This window comes from Pseudogymnoascus destructans, assembly GCF_001641265.1.
Source record: "Pseudogymnoascus destructans isolate 20631-21 unplaced genomic scaffold scaffold_15, whole genome shotgun sequence".
NCBI lineage: Eukaryota > Fungi > Ascomycota > Leotiomycetes > Thelebolales > Thelebolaceae > Pseudogymnoascus > Pseudogymnoascus destructans.
In genome coordinates, this window is record NW_020167534.1 from 347,701 (window position 1) to 365,239 (window position 17,539).

The following is a 17,539-nucleotide window of genomic DNA, read 5'->3' on the forward strand; positions in this document are numbered from 1 at the left end:
CTTAGCCCAGCCTTATCGAGGGAAGCTCTGCAGCCACCAGATGAAGGAAGCCACGCCGGGAATATGGACATATCTCCGTTTCATCCGACACAGCATCGACTTGTATAATATTGTGCAGGCAGATCACATTGTGTGCAGGTGTGTTGTTGGATGGGTATTGGGTTCATGGTATCATGATATCATGATATTTATGGACTCGACCACAACCATACATACAAACTAGACCCTATGAATACATGAGCCTGTTCGCAAAACAATGAAAAATACAAGGGAAATATCCGTACTGTTGTGAATGCATCCCAACAATTAATGCTCCTCTACTGTAAAGATAAATTCCCGCGGACGTGGGACGACTACCGCTGCGGCACTTCTCACCAGACAAACACATAAACACAAGCACAATTAAACACGACCTCCCCGCGTAGCAAAAGTAAGGCACATCCCCTGTATTACCATCTAATACATATGATTTTGAGCCCGCCAGAGCCGAACCATGCGCAACTTCTATTACTATACATCTCTCCAACATCCAAGTTGGATACCGCAGCCCCAACTAAGCTCGCCGCTACCGACTACAACAGCATCGCTACGCTAAATCTACAACAGCATGCGACGGGGATCCTCGATGAACTCCTTGACCTTGACGAGGAACTGGACTGCCTCCCTGCCATCCAGCAGACGGTGGTCATAGGTTAACGCCAAGTACATCATCGGTCTGATCTCAACCTTCCCGTTGATAGCAACTGGCTTATCCTTGATGGCGTGAAGCCCCAACACAGCTGTCTGGGGAAGGTTGATGATGGGGGTACCCATCATCGAACCGAAGACGCCGCCATTGCTGATGGTGAATGTTCCTCCGGCCATATCCTCAATCGTGAGCTTGCCGTCGCGGGCCTAGCAATATATTAGTCAGAGTCGGGAACTATTAGTCATACTACGCACCTTCTTGCCGAGATCCGCGATGGCCTGCTCAATGCTAACCAAGTCCAGGCCCTCAGTATTGCGGACAACTGGAGTGACAAGCCCCTTCTCCGTTGCAACAGCTACGGAGATATCCACGTAGTCCCTGTAGACAATGGTATCACCGCCGTTTGGTCCCTCAATGGAAGCGTTGACGGCCGGGATATCCCTCATAGCAAGGACACAGGCACGCGAGAACGCGCTCATGAAGCCCAGCTTGACACCGGTCTTCTTCAGGATATCATCCTTGTAGAGCTTGCGGAACTCCATGAGCGAAGACATGTCAACCTCGTTGAACGTTGTCAGCGAAGCTGCAGTGTTTTGCGATTGCTTTAGACGCTCAGCAATCCTCAGACGCATGCGGTTCATCTTGACCTGAGAGAAATCAGTATCAGTAACCCAACTAGTATAGACCCAAGCTACTCACGCGGCGCTCCTCACGGTTACCCGTTGTGGAAGTAGTTTTCGACCCATCTGCCTTGGACCCGGACTGTTTCGGTGGAGGGGATGCCTTCTTTGGCTGCTCTTGTGCTGGTGCAGGAGCGCTCTCCTTCTTGGGTGGGGTTGGCTCATCCTTTGGTGCTGGTTTCGAATCCGAAGGCGTCGACTTCTCCTCCTTGGGCTCGGCAGGTTTCGACTCCTCCTTTGCCGGTGCTTCTCCTCCAAGCTCCAAACGGACGAGGTCTTGACCAACGGTCACGGTGTCCTCCTCCTGTGCAAGGAACTCCTTAATAGTACCGGCCTGGGGTGCATTCACAGCGACATCAATCTGTCAGTAAGTAAGCTTTGGCGTGACATATACTAGAGCTGTAAATAGTGACCTTGTCAGTCTCAATTGTTGCGATCTCCTCATCCAGCTCCACGTAGTCTCCGATCTGTTTCGAGAACTGCTTCAATGTGCCTTCCGAAATGGACTCTGCCATCTGTGGAACCTTGACAATGGTGTCGGCGTAGGATCTGAACTGCTGGACAATTGGAAATCCATAGCGCATCTGTGGTGCCCGGTGTGCTCGCAGCACCTTCGAGGCGAGCAAGATCCGACGGGAGAACATGTTGAGTGATTGTTGAAAACGGAATGAAAGGGGCAATGAGGAACGACAAATTGGTCGGAGTAAGTTGTAGGAACTACAATTTTAAAAGCCTCAGTAATCGGTCGGTTACTCCGTACCCAATCCCAGTTGTCTCAAAACAAAGTATCATCGGGTGATACTATGTCCGGACCGAAATGCAGCCTGAGGCATGAATTATTGGATTGGTCAAGGTTGTGAAGCGCAACTTTGGATGGCACTTCGCAGCCGCTACCTTGTGTCCATACGAAAGCCATTGCACCTCCATTGAACAATTGGGGCATTGACAACTTGCTCTACGTTGTTAGTACCATACGACCACCCTGAAAGTATAGCCTGTTGAGGAAGAGTGACATCAAGTGAGAGCTCCAGCCATGTCGAACACTCAAGTCGTGTCGTAAGAGTTCCCCCCCATCTAATAGATGACATTGCCGACTGACACAAATAAAGGTCGTTATACCGACGCTCCCTGAAGCTTGCTTTGGACTGGTCCGTCCACAGATACCTCTGGAGAGGCCAAGCGCTCTATCTCCGATCGTTGTTCGAGACCAATAAAAACATCAAGGACCCACGGCAACAGAGGGTAAGCATCTGCTCAATGCAACGAACGAGCGAGTACTTACCAGACTCGCAGGCGCTTTTCAGGGAAACAGAAGACTTGCTTGAGAAATGGAAGCACCCAGATCCATACCGTGTACCGACAAGCCCAGGAGGTATGTCAAGGCCTCAGTTATCGATATGGGACGGGCATATACTGATTGAAATTGTGCTACAGGTTCCAAATACGAGCGCAACCTTCCACCATCTACCCTTGAGCGTAAGTTTCAATTGCTATGTTGGTCATTCATGGGGACACAAACTAATTACATGCGTAGCCCCTACCAACACGAACTTATAGAGATCATAAAGATGGAGCTTGGTGCAGTGCTTGGTGCAGTGGGAGGCTGCTCATTGTATATAGAGAATTAAGAGCTTCAAATGCACAATGTTTTACCAGTTTTTGTGACTGTCTTTATTTACGGATCGGGTTGCGAGGTATGGAATCGTGCGGCAAAAATGAGAGTAAACGCGCCTGTTTTTGTTGCCAGATATGGACCTGCGGATTTGAGATTCACGCGTCTAAATAAACGCTGGATGATTTTGGGAAAGCAAGCAATTGATATTTCACGTCACGAAGAAAGTCATTTGAAATATTGATAGTTTCATAAGATTGATTCTGAAAATCAATCCCGACCCATTGCCATGGACCTATTGTACAACCTTAAAAAAAAAAAACGCAAAAAGCAGCCGTGAGCCCATATCCCGGACGACACCCCATTATCATGAAAGCGAGAACATTGCAGAAACCCAGGAAGAAAACCGTTTACAACTCTTGGCTTCCAGCACCCTTGCCCTTGACGGTCTTCTTGGGGAGAAGCTTCTGGTGGATATTTGGTAGGACACCACCTTGTGCGATTGTGACGTGTCCGAGAAGCTTGTTCAACTCCTCATCGTTGCGGATGGCGAGTTGCAGATGACGCGGGATGATACGGGTCTTCTTGTTGTCACGAGCGGCGTTACCAGCCAACTCAAGAATCTCAGCAGCGAGGTACTCCAGGACAGCAGCCAGGTAGACGGGGGCACCTATTTGACGCGTCAGTAATGGGTTCCAATGATAAAACGCGTAAAGAGAGGCAACATACCAGCACCAACACGCTGGGCGTAGTTTCCCTTGCGAAGGAGACGGTGGACACGTCCGACGGGGAACGCGAGACCGGCCTTAGAGGAACGGCTGTACGAAGAACAAATTAGTAAAGTGAACTCGATAAAGCAAATCGACAATCCAAAAAAGACTCGGATGATTCTTGAAGTCAATTGCCATAGACAGGCGAATTGCTTCAAGTATCTTGGATGAGGTTTGGGTGAGGTGGTTGTGGGAGTGAACTTACGATTGCGCGCTCTTGGAGCCAGACGCCTTTCCTCCAGATTTGCCTCCAGTCATTTTGAGTGAGTTTTGGGGGGTTTGAAAATTGAGGGTGGTGTTGATGATTGGAGAGTAGCGGTGAAGTAAGCGTGTATAGTCGTGGTGGGTTGATGTGGTCGTTGAGAGATGAAGAGAGGAAAAGGTAGAAGAAAGGCGGAGTGAAGTGGGAGTTGCTGGAACTTTATAAGACTGTCACCAATATGGGTGATTTATGGGATCACTCGCTTCTGAGATAGCGAGCCAAAAGGGCCAAAGCTGTGAAATCGCGCGAATGGCGCGAATGGGCTGATGGGGATGAGGGGATGGCAGCTAATCGAGCCAATCAGCGATCGCTTAAGGTGCTGTGTGTTGATGCGCCCCCCCCACTAAACAATTGTTATGATGTCGAAACGCGCTTCTGTTTCTGGTTAGCGCCAAATACGTGCCTCGCGTACCCGAATCACCACCGCGCATTTCTCTGAGGTATAAGAAGTGGCAGGACCTCCATCTCCGTCAACCCTTTCCCTTCTTTCTCCTCTCTTCATCTATCACCCACACTCTGCAACGCCCACGTCCCACGTCTACAACTTCAATCAAATCTCAATTCTACTCTCAACTTTCACCCCAAACCCCAAAACCATCAACATGCCACCAAAGGGAGCCGCCGAGAAGAAGCCCGCCGCAAAGGCCCCAGCAGCCAAGGCTCCCGCTGAGAAGAAGGATGCCGGAAAGAAGACCGCCGCAACTGGCGAGAAGAAGAAGCGTACCAAGACCCGCAAGGAGACCTACTCTTCATACATCTACAAAGGTGAGATTCAAACCAAAACCCACAAAACGCGTCGAAACCACCCATCGCGCCACTTTAATGTCACGTTCATAACTAACATACCACAGTTCTCAAGCAGGTCCACCCGGATACTGGTATATCCAACCGTGCCATGTCTATCCTGAACTCCTTCGTCAATGGTAAGCTTTCATCACTTTTCGCATATTCGTTTCAAATTACTTACACAATCCAGACATTTTCGAGCGCGTCGCAACTGAGGCGTCCAAGCTTGCCGCATACAACAAGAAATCCACAATCTCGTCCAGGGAGATCCAAACCTCGTACGTATATATTGTAAACTCATACACTTAACCAATTCTGACATTTCCCCCCAGTGTCCGTCTTATCCTCCCAGGAGAGCTTGCCAAGCACGCCGTGTCGGAAGGCACCAAGGCCGTCACCAAGTACTCGTCTTCTGCGAAATAAATGTTCTCTGTTTGCGGGGTTTTACACAGGGTCTCGGATATGTTCGGTCTTCGGAGTCATCTAAATCAGATGATAAGGCCAGCATGGGCTCGATCTGGTCGGGTCTCTTTAATGCGTTATGGATGGTGTGCTTTTACGGGGGCAAATGTCTTCAGGGTCTGCTTTATGGGTTACGTGGCTGTACAATAAGCGTCTTCAGGGTTAGGAATGCTGAAGGCCACATTTGAAACACTATGACATCTTTGATCCAAGTGATGAACGAACCGCAACATGATAGAGCTACCCGGATTTCGGACAGCATTTTTCATTATTCGGCGACTGCACTGGAATTCGAACAAGCCGAGTCTTGAAATGACGAACTACGATTCCCTCGATCGAGCACAGTTGTAGAAACATCATTTGAGAACAATTTGCTTGGAAATATGGATTCTACATGATCAGAACACTCGGATACCGAATATTTCAGATTACCATACATTTTCATCTCATTGCGACCAGGATGGATATTGGAAGAAATTCTTCGATTAAAGACAGTGAGGAGTTAACACTGAAATAATATACAGTTTTGGTATATATAGACAGCGGTCTAGCGAACAAATATTATCCCAGCCCAGCTTTGGTAGTCTTGACAACATGCGATACAGGTTGCAATATCCCCTTGTTATTCAGGGCGCCCAGCGCAGTCCCACTGCTCCATCCCATCTTCTCCATCATTGCCCTACCCCTATTCTCGACTCCCAACTCTGGCGCGGAGCCTCCCACAACATCTCCGTCCTTATAACCACCCGCAGTGCCGCGTAACCCTGAGCTTGTCTTGGCCATAGGATTCTTGCCTTTGACATCCATGCGAGGGAAAAATCGGCGAGAGATTCTTCGTTCAACAGAGGTGAAAACATTTTCATTGTAGGCAGATGTCCGATGGGTGCGATAAAGTACAGGGAATCGCTTTCGTTCGGCACCGACAGACTTTGACTTCAAGTTGAAGGCATTGGCGATTTCATGGACCACTATACGGTCCTTCTTATCCATAGGAGGCAAAGCGAGCCTAAGAACATTGGATTAGTATCTCCATCTTTGAAGGGGTATGGGGTGTCTGCGTACGTAGTGTTCTTGCCAATTAAAAACAACCTGATTTCTTCTTTGATCGCCATGATCCCCATGCCCTCCTTGTATTTCATACTGAGGTCAGGTTTGTCGGGATGGATACCCAAGACCCCCAAAGCTCTGCGATGCTCGCGGTCCTCTTTCCTCTGCTTCTTTTTGACTCGATCGTTCTCCCATGCGGACTGCATTGATGCCTCTAATTCCGGATCAGAAACGTCGAAAGGTAGCCTACCCTTGCGACCCTTCAAGCTAGGACGCTCAAAATCCATGACATCGAAACCATCATATGCGTCTGCGAGCCTAGTCGCTGAAGGAAAGCCACTCTGGTGCGTTCTTGAGACCTTCTCTCTGAGTTGAAATTGTTCCCTTTTGCGGTTCCGGGCGGTTGACGAACTGCCACCGCTTGGCTCGTTTAATCCGTCAAACAAAGCCAACTCCGAGGAGTCGAATCCAAATTCGAATTGCTTCGCTAGCAGCCTTGCCATTTTTTCATCGTTTAGATTGTCAAACTGCCGCTGTATAAGATCCATGTCATCGTCTTCGGAATCGGTACTTTCAGTCAGATCATCATCCGCCGAATCAGAATCGTCAGCGTCGCCATCTAAGCTCTCCGTTACTAGCTTTGTGTTGGCCTCGAATTTTCCAATTAGATTTAGCGCCTGGGGTGTCAATAACGCTGCCGCTGCCGCAGGAACCCATCCCGACTTGTCGCTCATGTACTCACTCCAAGCAACAAGATATTGTAGACCAGATTTAGCGTCTCGCCTTGACAGGACTGCATCAATGGGACCAGAAACTTCATCTAGGAGCTCCAAAGTATCCTGGTCGAGAAAATCCGAGGGGTCCAAGTTCTCTTCCAACAATTCCATGTCAGAATCAGGAGAAGAGTCACGTTGTTGAAATATGTCGTTGTCGTTGTCACCAAGCTCCCTTCCGTTGCCGAGCCCCAAAACATACAAGCCTTGCTCTTCGAGATTTGTGATGTAATCGTTCATCATTTCATCTTCGACGCTTCGAATTTTGCGATTGCGGCCGCTGCCGTTTCGACTCTTTCGTGAGGTCAAGGGTGGCGTATCAAGTGAATTTGATAACTTGCTCTGAAAATCCACACGGTCGGTAGATGGAGTCTCGGGCAAATGCCCTTTCTCTTTCCCTTTCCCTTTAGCCTGGGTCCTGTCACCAGATAAATGTAGCACATCTGTAGTTAAACTGCTCTCAATAGCGGATTGTTTGTCTTCGGTGTATATCGTCACGTCATCGTTGATTGTGGTGCGTAGGGAGGGGGTTTTCGAAGGCTTGGGCCCGGTCGATGGCAGGCTCCCAAAGAACTGGCCGTTATTACCTCGTCCCCTGAACAATATGACTTCCTCGCTCGAGTTTGAGGGTGTTGGTGACGATGATCGAATCTGGGGGGGTGGCAGGTTCGTTTCTATAGATTGGTTGCCTTCCGTATCGATAATAAACGCATCTTGCTCTTTACTTTCATGGCTTCCTTCCTCATCGTCTGGAGTATTTCCGGCCTGTTCTGAAGAGTCCATAACCCCACCCGTTCCAAGGTCGCTGTCGGATTCTTTAAGGGACATGCATTCCATAGCAGTCTCAGGGCCTCGTGTTTCGGGTGGCGGAAGAATACTGCCACTAACAAAGCTGACCTTTGCATCCCGTAGTCGCAAATTGGACAATCTAGAGGGCTCGTGGCGTTGAGTGTTTAAAGCCTCCGCTTGTAAAGAGAATCCTTCGAAAAAGTCAGTGGCAGTACGTTCGTTATGTGCTAGTAGGAAGTGTTATAGGGCCATCCCACTGACCTTGTGGATGTGATGCAGGTGTACTCGCGCCAGAAAATGGGATAAAATTTGCTCCATCGTCGTCGTCAACATGCCTCCTGCCACCATCGCCACCGCCGCCACCACGACCACCTCCACGACCTCGTCGACCCTGTCCTCTACCATTGCTTTTGCCTGCTCCCCCTCCCCCGGGGCCTTTCTTTGAGCGTACCATCGTAGGCTTGATATCTATATCATTTTCTCTGAGGTTTAAAGGTGTTGAGAAACAAAATTTGAAATTGCGGCCTCCGGCAAAGCTTTGAAGTGACTCCGATAAGTTACCGCACCACAATAAATTCGCCAGAACAATCGGGCTGCGCAGTCTGTGAAGAAGCTCCTGGAATACTGCACTGAAAACAGTATTTCTGGAGATGTTTTATGTATACTTTAACGAGAACCCTTGGACCGTATAAACATTGTGTCGTCTCCCATCGAGTATCCTGGCAAACATACTAAGATAACGATGCCTTATCGTACTAGGCAATGTCGTACAGTACGTGCTGTAGCATGCCGGGTGACAGACATGACGCGCTCCACTGCACTTCAACTACGCCTGCCCCAGCACCTGCCTGGTATCATCCACATCTTTGAATCCCTACAGCTGCCTAATAGAATGCTGAACGGCGATTTGTATGCGTGCGACTAACAACATATCCACCGCAATATTTGGGCTACATCCTCAAAGCCCGTCCACCAGATGGCGGCTGTAGATTTCAGCCGCTACAAGCGCATTGTACAATATCTTTGGGATCCAGCACCAACCAACCTCGACAGTTCAGATCTTCCACTGTGGTGTCTAGGAGATCAATATACGGCCACCTCTATGTCGAAGCACGCCTCTGCTCCTGGTGATACGGACTTACCTTCACATGATAGCTCTCACGAAACACCACAAAAACGAACTGATGTCGAGAAATCAATACAAGCGGTTACACCTCCGGAAAGCGTTGGTGGAGGTATAGACTCCGGCTTTTTTCAAGAGGGAACAGATGTTGAAGATGGAGGTTGGCCAGTTGCATTCCTTGACGACTTCGAATCTAAATTACGGTTTTCCTACCGGACTGGCTTTCCGGTTATTCCAAGGTCAGAGGACCCGAAAGCGTCCTCTACGATGAGCTTCTCAGTCCGGCTGCGGAGCCAACTGAGCGATCAGGGTGGATTTTCTTCAGATACTGGCTGGGGTTGTATGATCAGGTCGGGGCAAAGTCTTTTGGCCAATTCCATGGTGATACTGCGGCTCTCTCGAGGTACGTATACTTCAACTTATAGTTTAACACGACGTTCCACGTCTGACACTCCATAGGCTGGCGTCGTGGTGTGGGCAGAGACAAAGAACGGGAGATAGTGTCACTCTTCGCAGATGACCCTAGGGCGCCGTATTCCATCCACAAGTTTGTTGAACATGGCGCGGAAGCTTGTGGTAAATATCCCGGGCAGTGGTTCGGGCCATCGGCCACAGCGCGATGTATACAGTAAGCCTATCCACATATCTAAGATCACGTATTTTAAATATTAATTGTCGCGCAAAAGGGAACTGGCAAAACGCCACGAATCAGCAGATGTGAGAGTCTATATCACTGGCGACGGATCGGACGTTTACAAGGATGGTTTCATGAGTGTTGCCAAACCTGATGGTGTGAACTTCAAACCTACCCTTATACTTGTGGGGACACGTCTAGGTATAGATAAAGTTACTCCCGTTTACTGGGAGGCGTTAAAAGCATCACTGCAGATGCCACAATCAGTGGGGATTGCAGGGTATGTTGTCACCGGCCCCCGTTTTACTCGATACACTCTCTGACAGTCAATATCAGTGGCCGCCCGTCTTCTTCTCATTATTTTGTTGGAGTTCAAGGTTCACATTTCTTCTACCTTGACCCGCACCAGACCATGGCTGCCATTCCTTTTCATACAGATGTTGATGAGTATACCCCTGCAGAAATTGACTCCTGCCATACCCGACGGTTACGAAGGTTGGACATCAAAGAGATGGACCCGAGCATGCTTATTGGCTTTCTTATCCGAGATGAAAAAGATTGGGAGGCATGGTCCGATGAAATTAAGAGATTTCCTGGCAAGGGTATCGTGCATATCGCCGACAACGATCCGGCTCAACAGAGCCTGAGTCACGAGCGTGACGGCGCCATTGACGATGTCGAATCCTTCGACGAGGATGACAGTGAAGATTACGGCGAAGAACCTCCCCATTCTTGATTAGCTAGGGAGCCGTTCGACCTGAAACCTCGAATTAACCGTCACCCACGCCCAGATACGATATAAAGTCGGGAATATGCCGATTACCGAGATCAGGGACTCTTTGAGGAGTGGCGGTGCTATCTGTGTGATGTGGGGTACCTGGCATATGATGACCTCAGAGCCTCAAGCCATACCTATAAAGTTGTATACTATTCTTCAATGCAACTTATAGTTTTCAGTGGGATGTCTTGCGGCGGCCACCAGTCTTCGGCTTTGGAACAAGCAGGCCATGCTTCTCTGCCTTGATGTGATCGAAGAGCTTGTTTTTAGAACTGAAGGAGCTATTACAGGTAGCGCATGTATTCTTGTGATACTGTTAGCATTGGCGGTGGTTGAATGGAGTTAATTCTTACATTTTGGGTATCATCCTCGGCCTGCTGGCGGGCGGCCTTTTTTGCACGTTTCGCCTTTGCTTTCCCAAGCTTCTTATTTTCTTCCGTGGGGGGTTCGTCTGTACCTCTGTCGCTAGAAATTAAGATGTTATCGAGTGCCCGTGTCTCATTGCCGACTACATTTGGTTTTATATAACCATCTGTTTTCGGCCTTTCCTGGTTGGGAAGCCCAGATATCCTATCCTCCACCTGCTCCCTGGGTGCATAATCATCATCATCCGTGCCATCTTCTGGTATTGCCGGCGTAGTAGATTCTTCTATAGGGCCGCGGTCCGCTTCATTCTCCTTCGGAGACGGGTCAGAGCCAGTAAGGTCGTCGTTGCCAGCACCAATCTCAGGATCAGCCTTGTCAATTCCAACAACAGGTATAATGTCGTCATCAGTAGCATCTTGCAATGAGTGAAATGAGGCCTCGGAATCAGAATTCTCTGGGATAGATTGAAGCGCAGCATCAACTGGTGTATCCAAATGGAAGAGTTTATTCTCCTTCCGCATCTGCCGTGTTAATTCTCGAACGGCCTTGATATGCTTTTTGCTTTTTTCATGGACTTCATACTGTTTCTCGCTCTTAAAAATCTTGTTGCACGTAACACATTCTACTACTTCCTCTTCTGATGCTTCAGAGTCCGAGAAGGTTCCCTCCTCTTCAGCGTAGCGAGTTTGTGCCCATGCAGGTTGGACGTGTTCGTTTAGCTTTGCTTCGCGCATAGCTCTCGAGCGAGCAGCCTGAGCTGCTGCCGCATCTCTCAGTGCTTGTTGTCGATCAGCTTCGGACTGTGTGTTTGGGATGTATCTAGGATCCCGTTTCCGCACAAAGCCTACGAGCGACCTTACAGCATCATTAAACTCCCGGATTCCTTCGTCTCGTAGACGCTTATTCTCTTTTTCCATCAGTCGTCTAACTCGACGATCAGGAGCATCCGCATAATTGTGCACGTCTTTCCATGAGAATGACTTTCTCGTTGAGAAGCTGGCCCATGCAACATAAAACGGCTTGACGACATGGTCATAACTAGATTCAGCAGCCCCAAAGTCCGGGTAGTCGATCGGGTCCAGGCCTTCCCAGTTGCATGCAGCATCTTCTTCCTTTGTGAGGGCTTCAAACACGGACTGAAGCCTTCCATAGAAGCCGTCCAAGCTGTTTGTGAAGGGCATATTCGGCGAGAATTTCCCCATCAGAATAGTCAGGTCCGTGGCGCTAGTGAACCGCATATCGTGTTCGAAGTGGTCGCCAGCCCCAATATCGGAATCTCGAAGTATCGCATCTCGGTGGGAGTCATACCAGGCTCGTTCTTGGGGATCAGATAAAATCTGGTGCGCTGATTGAACCTCTGCAAATAGTCGGGTGGAATCTTCAACATCTCCGTAATTTCGATCGGGGTGCAGCTCTAAGGCCTTCCTTCTGTACGCTTTCTTGATCCTAGACGCCAGTCAGCTCTTGCTGCGGACAAATTTTAAACTGCTTCAATCTACGTACTCATCATCGCTGGCCTGGCGATCCACGCCGAGTAACTCATAATAACAGGTCTTCACATGGGGGCCTCCGGCATCCCCTTGCTGGCTGGGCTTTTGCTGGTTCGAGGACTGCTGTGCGCCCATACTGTCCGCGGCAGAGTCATGCAACGGCTCTGTTGGTGTTGTCGATATGAATAAGCAGAATAGCAGAATAAAGTTTGGCTCTTATAGCGCGTCACGGTTTCACAGCTGGTGGACAAGGACCAACGTCTGAATAAAAATCCCTTCTTGCTCCAGTCACAGAAGGTAAAATCGTTTTCTCATAGACCCTATGATTTATTTATATGAGGAGAACTGTGGACGCCGCCCGCACTGATAGAGATAGCTGGTCGTTATCGCCAAATGTTGTTGTGTGTGTGTACGGAGTACGTACCGAGTACTTTGTACTACGGAGATATACCTAATATATAGGTAAGTTAAAGTTGTGCACTGTTGAGTCAACGCCACTAGTAAATTCTAGACCCAAATAGGCTAGTACAATGTCACTCACGTGGATATTACCTAATATAGGTACATGAATGATCGTTCAAAAAGGTTGGAAGCAGAAGATCTAGAACCGCCACTGGCTTCCATCAAAAGTACTTAACCTCGCATCAAACACCTAAATTATCCTGACAGTACGTACAAACTTCGACTACGCCAAGATAATTCCCAAATACAAACAAAGCCGCCTCAGTGTTATAGACTTGCCACACGGTCACGCGCAGCATTTCCCAACATGAGCATGGGCATGGTAACGAAGAACAGAGTTATACCTATGCTCCCCCGTCACTAAAAAAAAGTGTTGAGAGAGACTGAGGAAGACTGCGACGCACATATCAACCCAGAAAGAGATACCAGATAACTACTGCGCATCCTGAGCGGTCCTTCCCAGATGATTATCAGAGCTTCCACTGGCGCCCTACTGACCTACCTCTATCATGAAGTTCGCTCATGAGTTCAAGGAGGCCCTGGAGCGAGAAGGCTTTCCACCGCACTGGGTCGAAGCTGCGATACCTTATGGCCAACTGAAGAAATGTATTAAGAAGGTAGAGCGTGAGCTTAGAAGTTTTGGTTTAGATGCCCAGACTCTGGGTCTCTTGGTGCCGTCCAGCGACCAGAAGGATCAAAACAGTAACGATGGCACACCCGTAGGGTTCAAATACAAGTTCGCAGGTAAGCCCGTGACCTGTTGTCCATAGCCAAACTCTAGCTTACAATTATTGTCGAAGGCGATTCTGATGTCTTCCGCCCGACCTTGACTCTTTATATCCAGCGGACTCAAGGAAGCGACATCGCCATTGATGCTACTCTATCACCCAGTACACGGCAGTACCTACGGAATCTTGCAGATGCACAGGCAAAGGAACGTGGCCAGAGCTCTGTTGCTGGCCAGTCTGGAGACATCGTCGAGTCTAAAGATGCTATGCCTAGCGCGGATGCTGATTCTACCACGCCTTCCATAGATGCCAACTCTGATGTCCAGCAGGTGGAGGTGCCTCTGACATTTGACATCGAGTTTTTTGGGCTGCTAAAGGACGAAGTGTCTTCTTTGGATGAAATTCAAAAGGCCGAGCAAAAGGCCATGACAGACGAGATAAAGGCTCTAGGAGACGAAATTGAAAAATTGGCTTTCCCCGCCAAAAATAATAAGACCGATATGGGTCGCTGGCGGACAATTTTCGACTTATATCTCCAAGCCGGGGTGTTCTTCTCGACGAATGAGTTTGATCGCGGCAGTAGGGACAGCAATGTGGCATTGAAACAGCTCAAGTGGTTTCAGGAGCAAGTTACCAAGCTGAATCTACCAAAGTCCTTCAAGCTCGCTAACAGTCGAGATGCTCTTGATAGATTCACACGGATCAATGTTACGCTTCTACGAAATTTGAAGTTTCAGGAAATCAATCAACTTGCAGTCACGAAAATTCTCAAAAGTCGGCATCCCTCCCCCCATATTATATGAATACTTGATACTGATGTCGGTTAGAATTTGACAAGAGAACATCTCTCGGTGCCAAGACGGCATTTCCTCCCCTGATACAGTCAGACCTACTCATGACTGAAACTATGGCCAAGGCTGTCTGTGCTGGGGTTTCAAACGAGATAATCCGCATTGTCCCACAGCTGGACGATTACCTCTGCCCGGTGTGCTTCACCATATCTTACAAACCTGTTCGATTGAAGTGTAACCACGTTTTCTGCATACGATGCATGATCGAGATGCAGAATGCTAATTCTAAACATTGTCCTCTCTGTCGAGGAGATGTTGTCTTGGAAGCAGATGCCTGTAAGTGATACCCAATTGGCCTTTGCTATTAGTGGCTCTCCATCTTAATAGTCCGAACTGGTGCTGACTTGGTTGTAGCGAGTGTCGACAAGAATCTGATGGTCTTCCTCAAGAAATATTTCCCAAAGGAAACAAAGGCCAAACAGCAGGAGAATGACATCGCAGCTAGCGTTGAGTTGTATGGCGAAGACTTCGCCAATGTGAAGTGCTTGGTGATGTAGTCGGGGCAGGTACTATGTGGCAGCAGTTACCCCTGATCATGCCTTGGGACGTTGGAGGGATGTCGTACAGTACTCCATAGCCGCGGCGTGGAGGGGTGGCATATTACAAGCATCTTTCTCGTGGGTATAGCAATTGTAGTATGAGCAAGCATGGAGTTGTATATAGGGTATATGGTTTTTTTTGTTGCTATGACGCGGGCATGGTACATATTTTGGCTGGGCTCCATGCCTGGCGCGTATATTCATTTAAATTATATTTTTATTATTTTATTAGTGCGCCGGAATAAATATATCACGAGTATAAATAAATCCACTGTCGACATTAAACTTAAGGGACGACATTGAATCAAACACGAGCCAATACTCAATTACAAACGAATATGTAAACCCGAGGCTATGAGGTTTATACTAATCATCTTAAAGTACAATAACAAATAAAGGTCATCATCGATGGCGGGGTAAGTTACCTTGATGGGCATGCTGCCCCATACTACGCTAAGATAACGAACTGGAGGATTCGGCTCTTGTAGTCGCACCCAAATACCAACCAAACCCGCAACTACGACGAAGAGCAACATGCTATCGTCACCCTGAATATTGCTACCTGATACTGAATCACAACAATGATACGCCTACTATGGCAGTGACAATATCCCAAAGAAGGTACGGACCGCGGAGGTCAATATACACCATGTATTAACAAAGCAAGTGACTCATTTATAAGTTGTACATACTTTCGAGCTCCACCATGGCACCAACAACAACAATCTATGACCTCCCCGATGAAGTGCTGGATCAAATTCTTTACTACCTGAGCCCCGAGCAAACCATACTCAGCATACGGCGAGCGTCCAAGCGGTTTGCCAGACTATGCGAAGAACCCCTACTCTGGCGGTACTATTGTCGCACCGAGTTCACTTACTGGGACACCAAACACCGAATTAAACAGAAATTTGGCGGCGACGTTAGCGATGTGGAATGGAAAAAGCTTTATATTTACCGAAAAAATATCGATACCCGTACCTCTGAGCTATTAGACAGCATACTTTCCGAACAAATAGGGCGCATAGATAAGACGAAGGACATAAGTGAGTTTGGCTACGATGCCAAAGATATTTTGTTGCGAAACTGCCAGGCAGAAACCGATACGGACGATGTACTTGCGAGGAGGTGCGTATTAACCAGCATATTTTATCCATATATTGGGAGCTGGAAGAGCTAACTGGACAACTAGATTCTACAGCAGTTCTGTCCTCGATCATATCCACAGAGCCAAGGCGCTCGACGAATGGCACAGACTGAGTAGAGGAGATGATATTTCTATAGAACGTGCCCTGGGCTGTTTTGACATGTTTGTGTTGCATGACCGCAATGGGGATCTCTGTGAAGTATGTGTGATTTATTATTATTTTTTCTGGATGCTGATAATTCGCGCCAGATATCGGATATGCTAGACAAGTTAGCTAAGAAGCTGGAAGCTGCCCACGCTGATTTCTACGACCTATCTCAGCGCCGCAAAGCACTTGTGACCGCCCGCTTTCTCAAAGACAACGACCTCACTGGCATGGCTTCTGAATTACAATACCGAGATCTCAAAAACAACTTTATTGGCATTGCGCTACAAGAAGAAAACCACCCTTCGCTGCCACTCATATCCGCAGCCATATATTGTGCCGTAGCTCGCCGGCTTGGGCTGGATGCCGGATGTTGCGACTTTCCAAATCATGTACACGCAGTAGTTTCCCCCAACAATGGGGAGACGCTTGATGGGCCACTTAAAAAAACAAGCTTAGGCCCACCAGAACCAATGTACCTGGATCCCTATAGGTCCGATAGAGAGGTCCCAGTTGAACACCTCAAAAATCAACTGGTGGCATGGGGTGTGCAAGTGGATGATTTCCCTCGTTTTCTTACCCATATGAGCACGCGAAGGATTGCACTGCGCACCTCGAAGAGTATACTTACCACCATCCATGAGTTTCGAGGCCTCGGTAGAAACGGAGCAAACAATACTGACCATGCTTCTATTAAACTGTATGGAAACCCATTTGCTGATATGGACAACGCATTTTACTCAGCTCTCTGGTCGAACTTCATACTCTCCAGTATACCCGGACGCGCGGCTTCAATTGACCAGGTACAGTTTATTCCTATAATATTAGAACGGTTTGAGAACCTTTATCATATGGATGGCGTCTTCCTGGAGAAGTATATCTGTGCATCTCCTAGCCTTTTGGTGCGTACCGACCTCGCACGCCTTGTCGAAGCAATCCGAGTTATACGAGCAAGTGATATCATGCCGAAGCAACTCAGACGACGAGAAAGCCAAAAACCCCACGGAAAGATCCAGTACGAAGTTGGCCAGGTATTTCAACACAAAAGATACGGTTACACGGCAGTTATTACGGGATGGGATGTTGAGTGTACAATGAACTCGAGATGGATGGAACAGAATCACGTCGACACGCTGCGCAAAGGACAGCACCAGAGTTTTTATCACGCACTGTAAGACCTCACTCATCTCCACATATTGATGCACGCTGACGAAGATGATTAGCGTTGAAGATACTAGTATTCGCTGTGTGGCCGAGGAGAACGTGGAAGTGATTGAACCGGATAACCCAGTTTCGCTGATGAGTCTGGCCGGGAGATTCTTCAAGCGCTGGGATGGCTCGAGACACAGATTTGTGTCAAATATACGGGACGAATACCCCGATGATTAGCATGGCTGCATGGCAAAA

At 48.2% G+C, this 17,539-nt stretch overlaps 9 protein-coding genes across 9 annotated transcripts; 5 read left to right on the forward strand and 4 right to left on the reverse strand.

Annotated features, from left to right (window-relative positions):
• Window positions 1-266: 266 nt before the first annotated feature.
• KGD2 (2-oxoglutarate dehydrogenase complex E2 component) lies at window positions 267-2,082 on the reverse strand. The gene is made up of 4 exons (XM_024468256.1): window positions 1,782-2,082; window positions 1,388-1,729; window positions 943-1,335; window positions 267-894 (listed from the first exon to the last, which is right to left on the reverse strand). Exons 1-4 carry the CDS (start codon window positions 2,010-2,012, stop codon window positions 598-600), a joined length of 1,263 nt encoding a protein of 420 aa, XP_024322540.1. The 5' UTR covers window positions 2,013-2,082; the 3' UTR covers window positions 267-597.
• Window positions 2,083-2,240: 158 nt separating this feature from the next.
• Window positions 2,241-3,063, forward strand: VC83_04628 (uncharacterized protein). Its single transcript, XM_024468257.1, has 5 exons — window positions 2,241-2,424; window positions 2,478-2,610; window positions 2,662-2,740; window positions 2,803-2,844; window positions 2,903-3,063. The coding sequence occupies exons 1-5, from the start codon at window positions 2,402-2,404 to the stop codon at window positions 2,923-2,925; spliced, it is 300 nt and encodes a 99-aa protein (XP_024322526.1). The 5' UTR covers window positions 2,241-2,401; the 3' UTR covers window positions 2,926-3,063.
• A 72-nt stretch (window positions 3,064-3,135) lies between these two features.
• HTA1 (histone H2A) lies at window positions 3,136-4,230 on the reverse strand. The gene is made up of 3 exons (XM_024468258.1): window positions 3,956-4,230; window positions 3,710-3,798; window positions 3,136-3,650 (listed from the first exon to the last, which is right to left on the reverse strand). The coding sequence occupies exons 1-3, from the start codon at window positions 4,006-4,008 to the stop codon at window positions 3,391-3,393; spliced, it is 402 nt and encodes a 133-aa protein (XP_024322525.1). The 5' UTR covers window positions 4,009-4,230; the 3' UTR covers window positions 3,136-3,390.
• Window positions 4,231-4,494: 264 nt separating this feature from the next.
• On the forward strand, window positions 4,495-5,438 carry HTB1 (histone H2B). Its single transcript, XM_024468259.1, has 4 exons — window positions 4,495-4,777; window positions 4,864-4,935; window positions 4,989-5,076; window positions 5,131-5,438. The coding sequence occupies exons 1-4, from the start codon at window positions 4,615-4,617 to the stop codon at window positions 5,219-5,221; spliced, it is 414 nt and encodes a 137-aa protein (XP_024322675.1). The 5' UTR covers window positions 4,495-4,614; the 3' UTR covers window positions 5,222-5,438.
• On the reverse strand, window positions 5,439-8,142 carry VC83_04631 (uncharacterized protein). Its single transcript, XM_024468260.1, has 2 exons — window positions 6,323-8,142; window positions 5,439-6,266 (listed from the first exon to the last, which is right to left on the reverse strand). The coding sequence occupies exons 1-2, from the start codon at window positions 7,915-7,917 to the stop codon at window positions 5,822-5,824; spliced, it is 2,040 nt and encodes a 679-aa protein (XP_024322676.1). The 5' UTR covers window positions 7,918-8,142; the 3' UTR covers window positions 5,439-5,821.
• A 703-nt stretch (window positions 8,143-8,845) lies between these two features.
• Window positions 8,846-10,362, forward strand: ATG4 (Cysteine protease; the record flags this gene model as incomplete). Its single annotated transcript, XM_024468261.1, has 4 exons — window positions 8,846-9,395; window positions 9,452-9,620; window positions 9,679-9,906; window positions 9,963-10,362. The coding sequence occupies 4 exons, from the start codon at window positions 8,846-8,848 to the stop codon at window positions 10,360-10,362; spliced, it is 1,347 nt and encodes a 448-aa protein (XP_024322673.1).
• A 217-nt stretch (window positions 10,363-10,579) lies between these two features.
• Window positions 10,580-12,395, reverse strand: VC83_04633 (uncharacterized protein; the record flags this gene model as incomplete). Its single annotated transcript, XM_024468262.1, has 3 exons — window positions 10,580-10,708; window positions 10,758-12,216; window positions 12,274-12,395. 3 exons carry the CDS (start codon window positions 12,393-12,395, stop codon window positions 10,580-10,582), a joined length of 1,710 nt encoding a protein of 569 aa, XP_024322674.1.
• Window positions 12,396-12,774: 379 nt separating this feature from the next.
• Window positions 12,775-15,107, forward strand: VC83_04634 (uncharacterized protein). Its single transcript, XM_024468263.1, has 4 exons — window positions 12,775-13,466; window positions 13,523-14,224; window positions 14,278-14,577; window positions 14,656-15,107. Exons 1-4 carry the CDS (start codon window positions 13,232-13,234, stop codon window positions 14,796-14,798), a joined length of 1,380 nt encoding a protein of 459 aa, XP_024322677.1. The 5' UTR covers window positions 12,775-13,231; the 3' UTR covers window positions 14,799-15,107.
• A 439-nt stretch (window positions 15,108-15,546) lies between these two features.
• VC83_04635 (uncharacterized protein) lies at window positions 15,547-17,521 on the forward strand (the record flags this gene model as incomplete). Its single annotated transcript, XM_024468264.1, has 4 exons — window positions 15,547-15,968; window positions 16,033-16,186; window positions 16,237-17,303; window positions 17,356-17,521. 4 exons carry the CDS (start codon window positions 15,547-15,549, stop codon window positions 17,519-17,521), a joined length of 1,809 nt encoding a protein of 602 aa, XP_024322678.1.
• Between the last annotated feature and the right edge of the window lie 18 nt (window positions 17,522-17,539).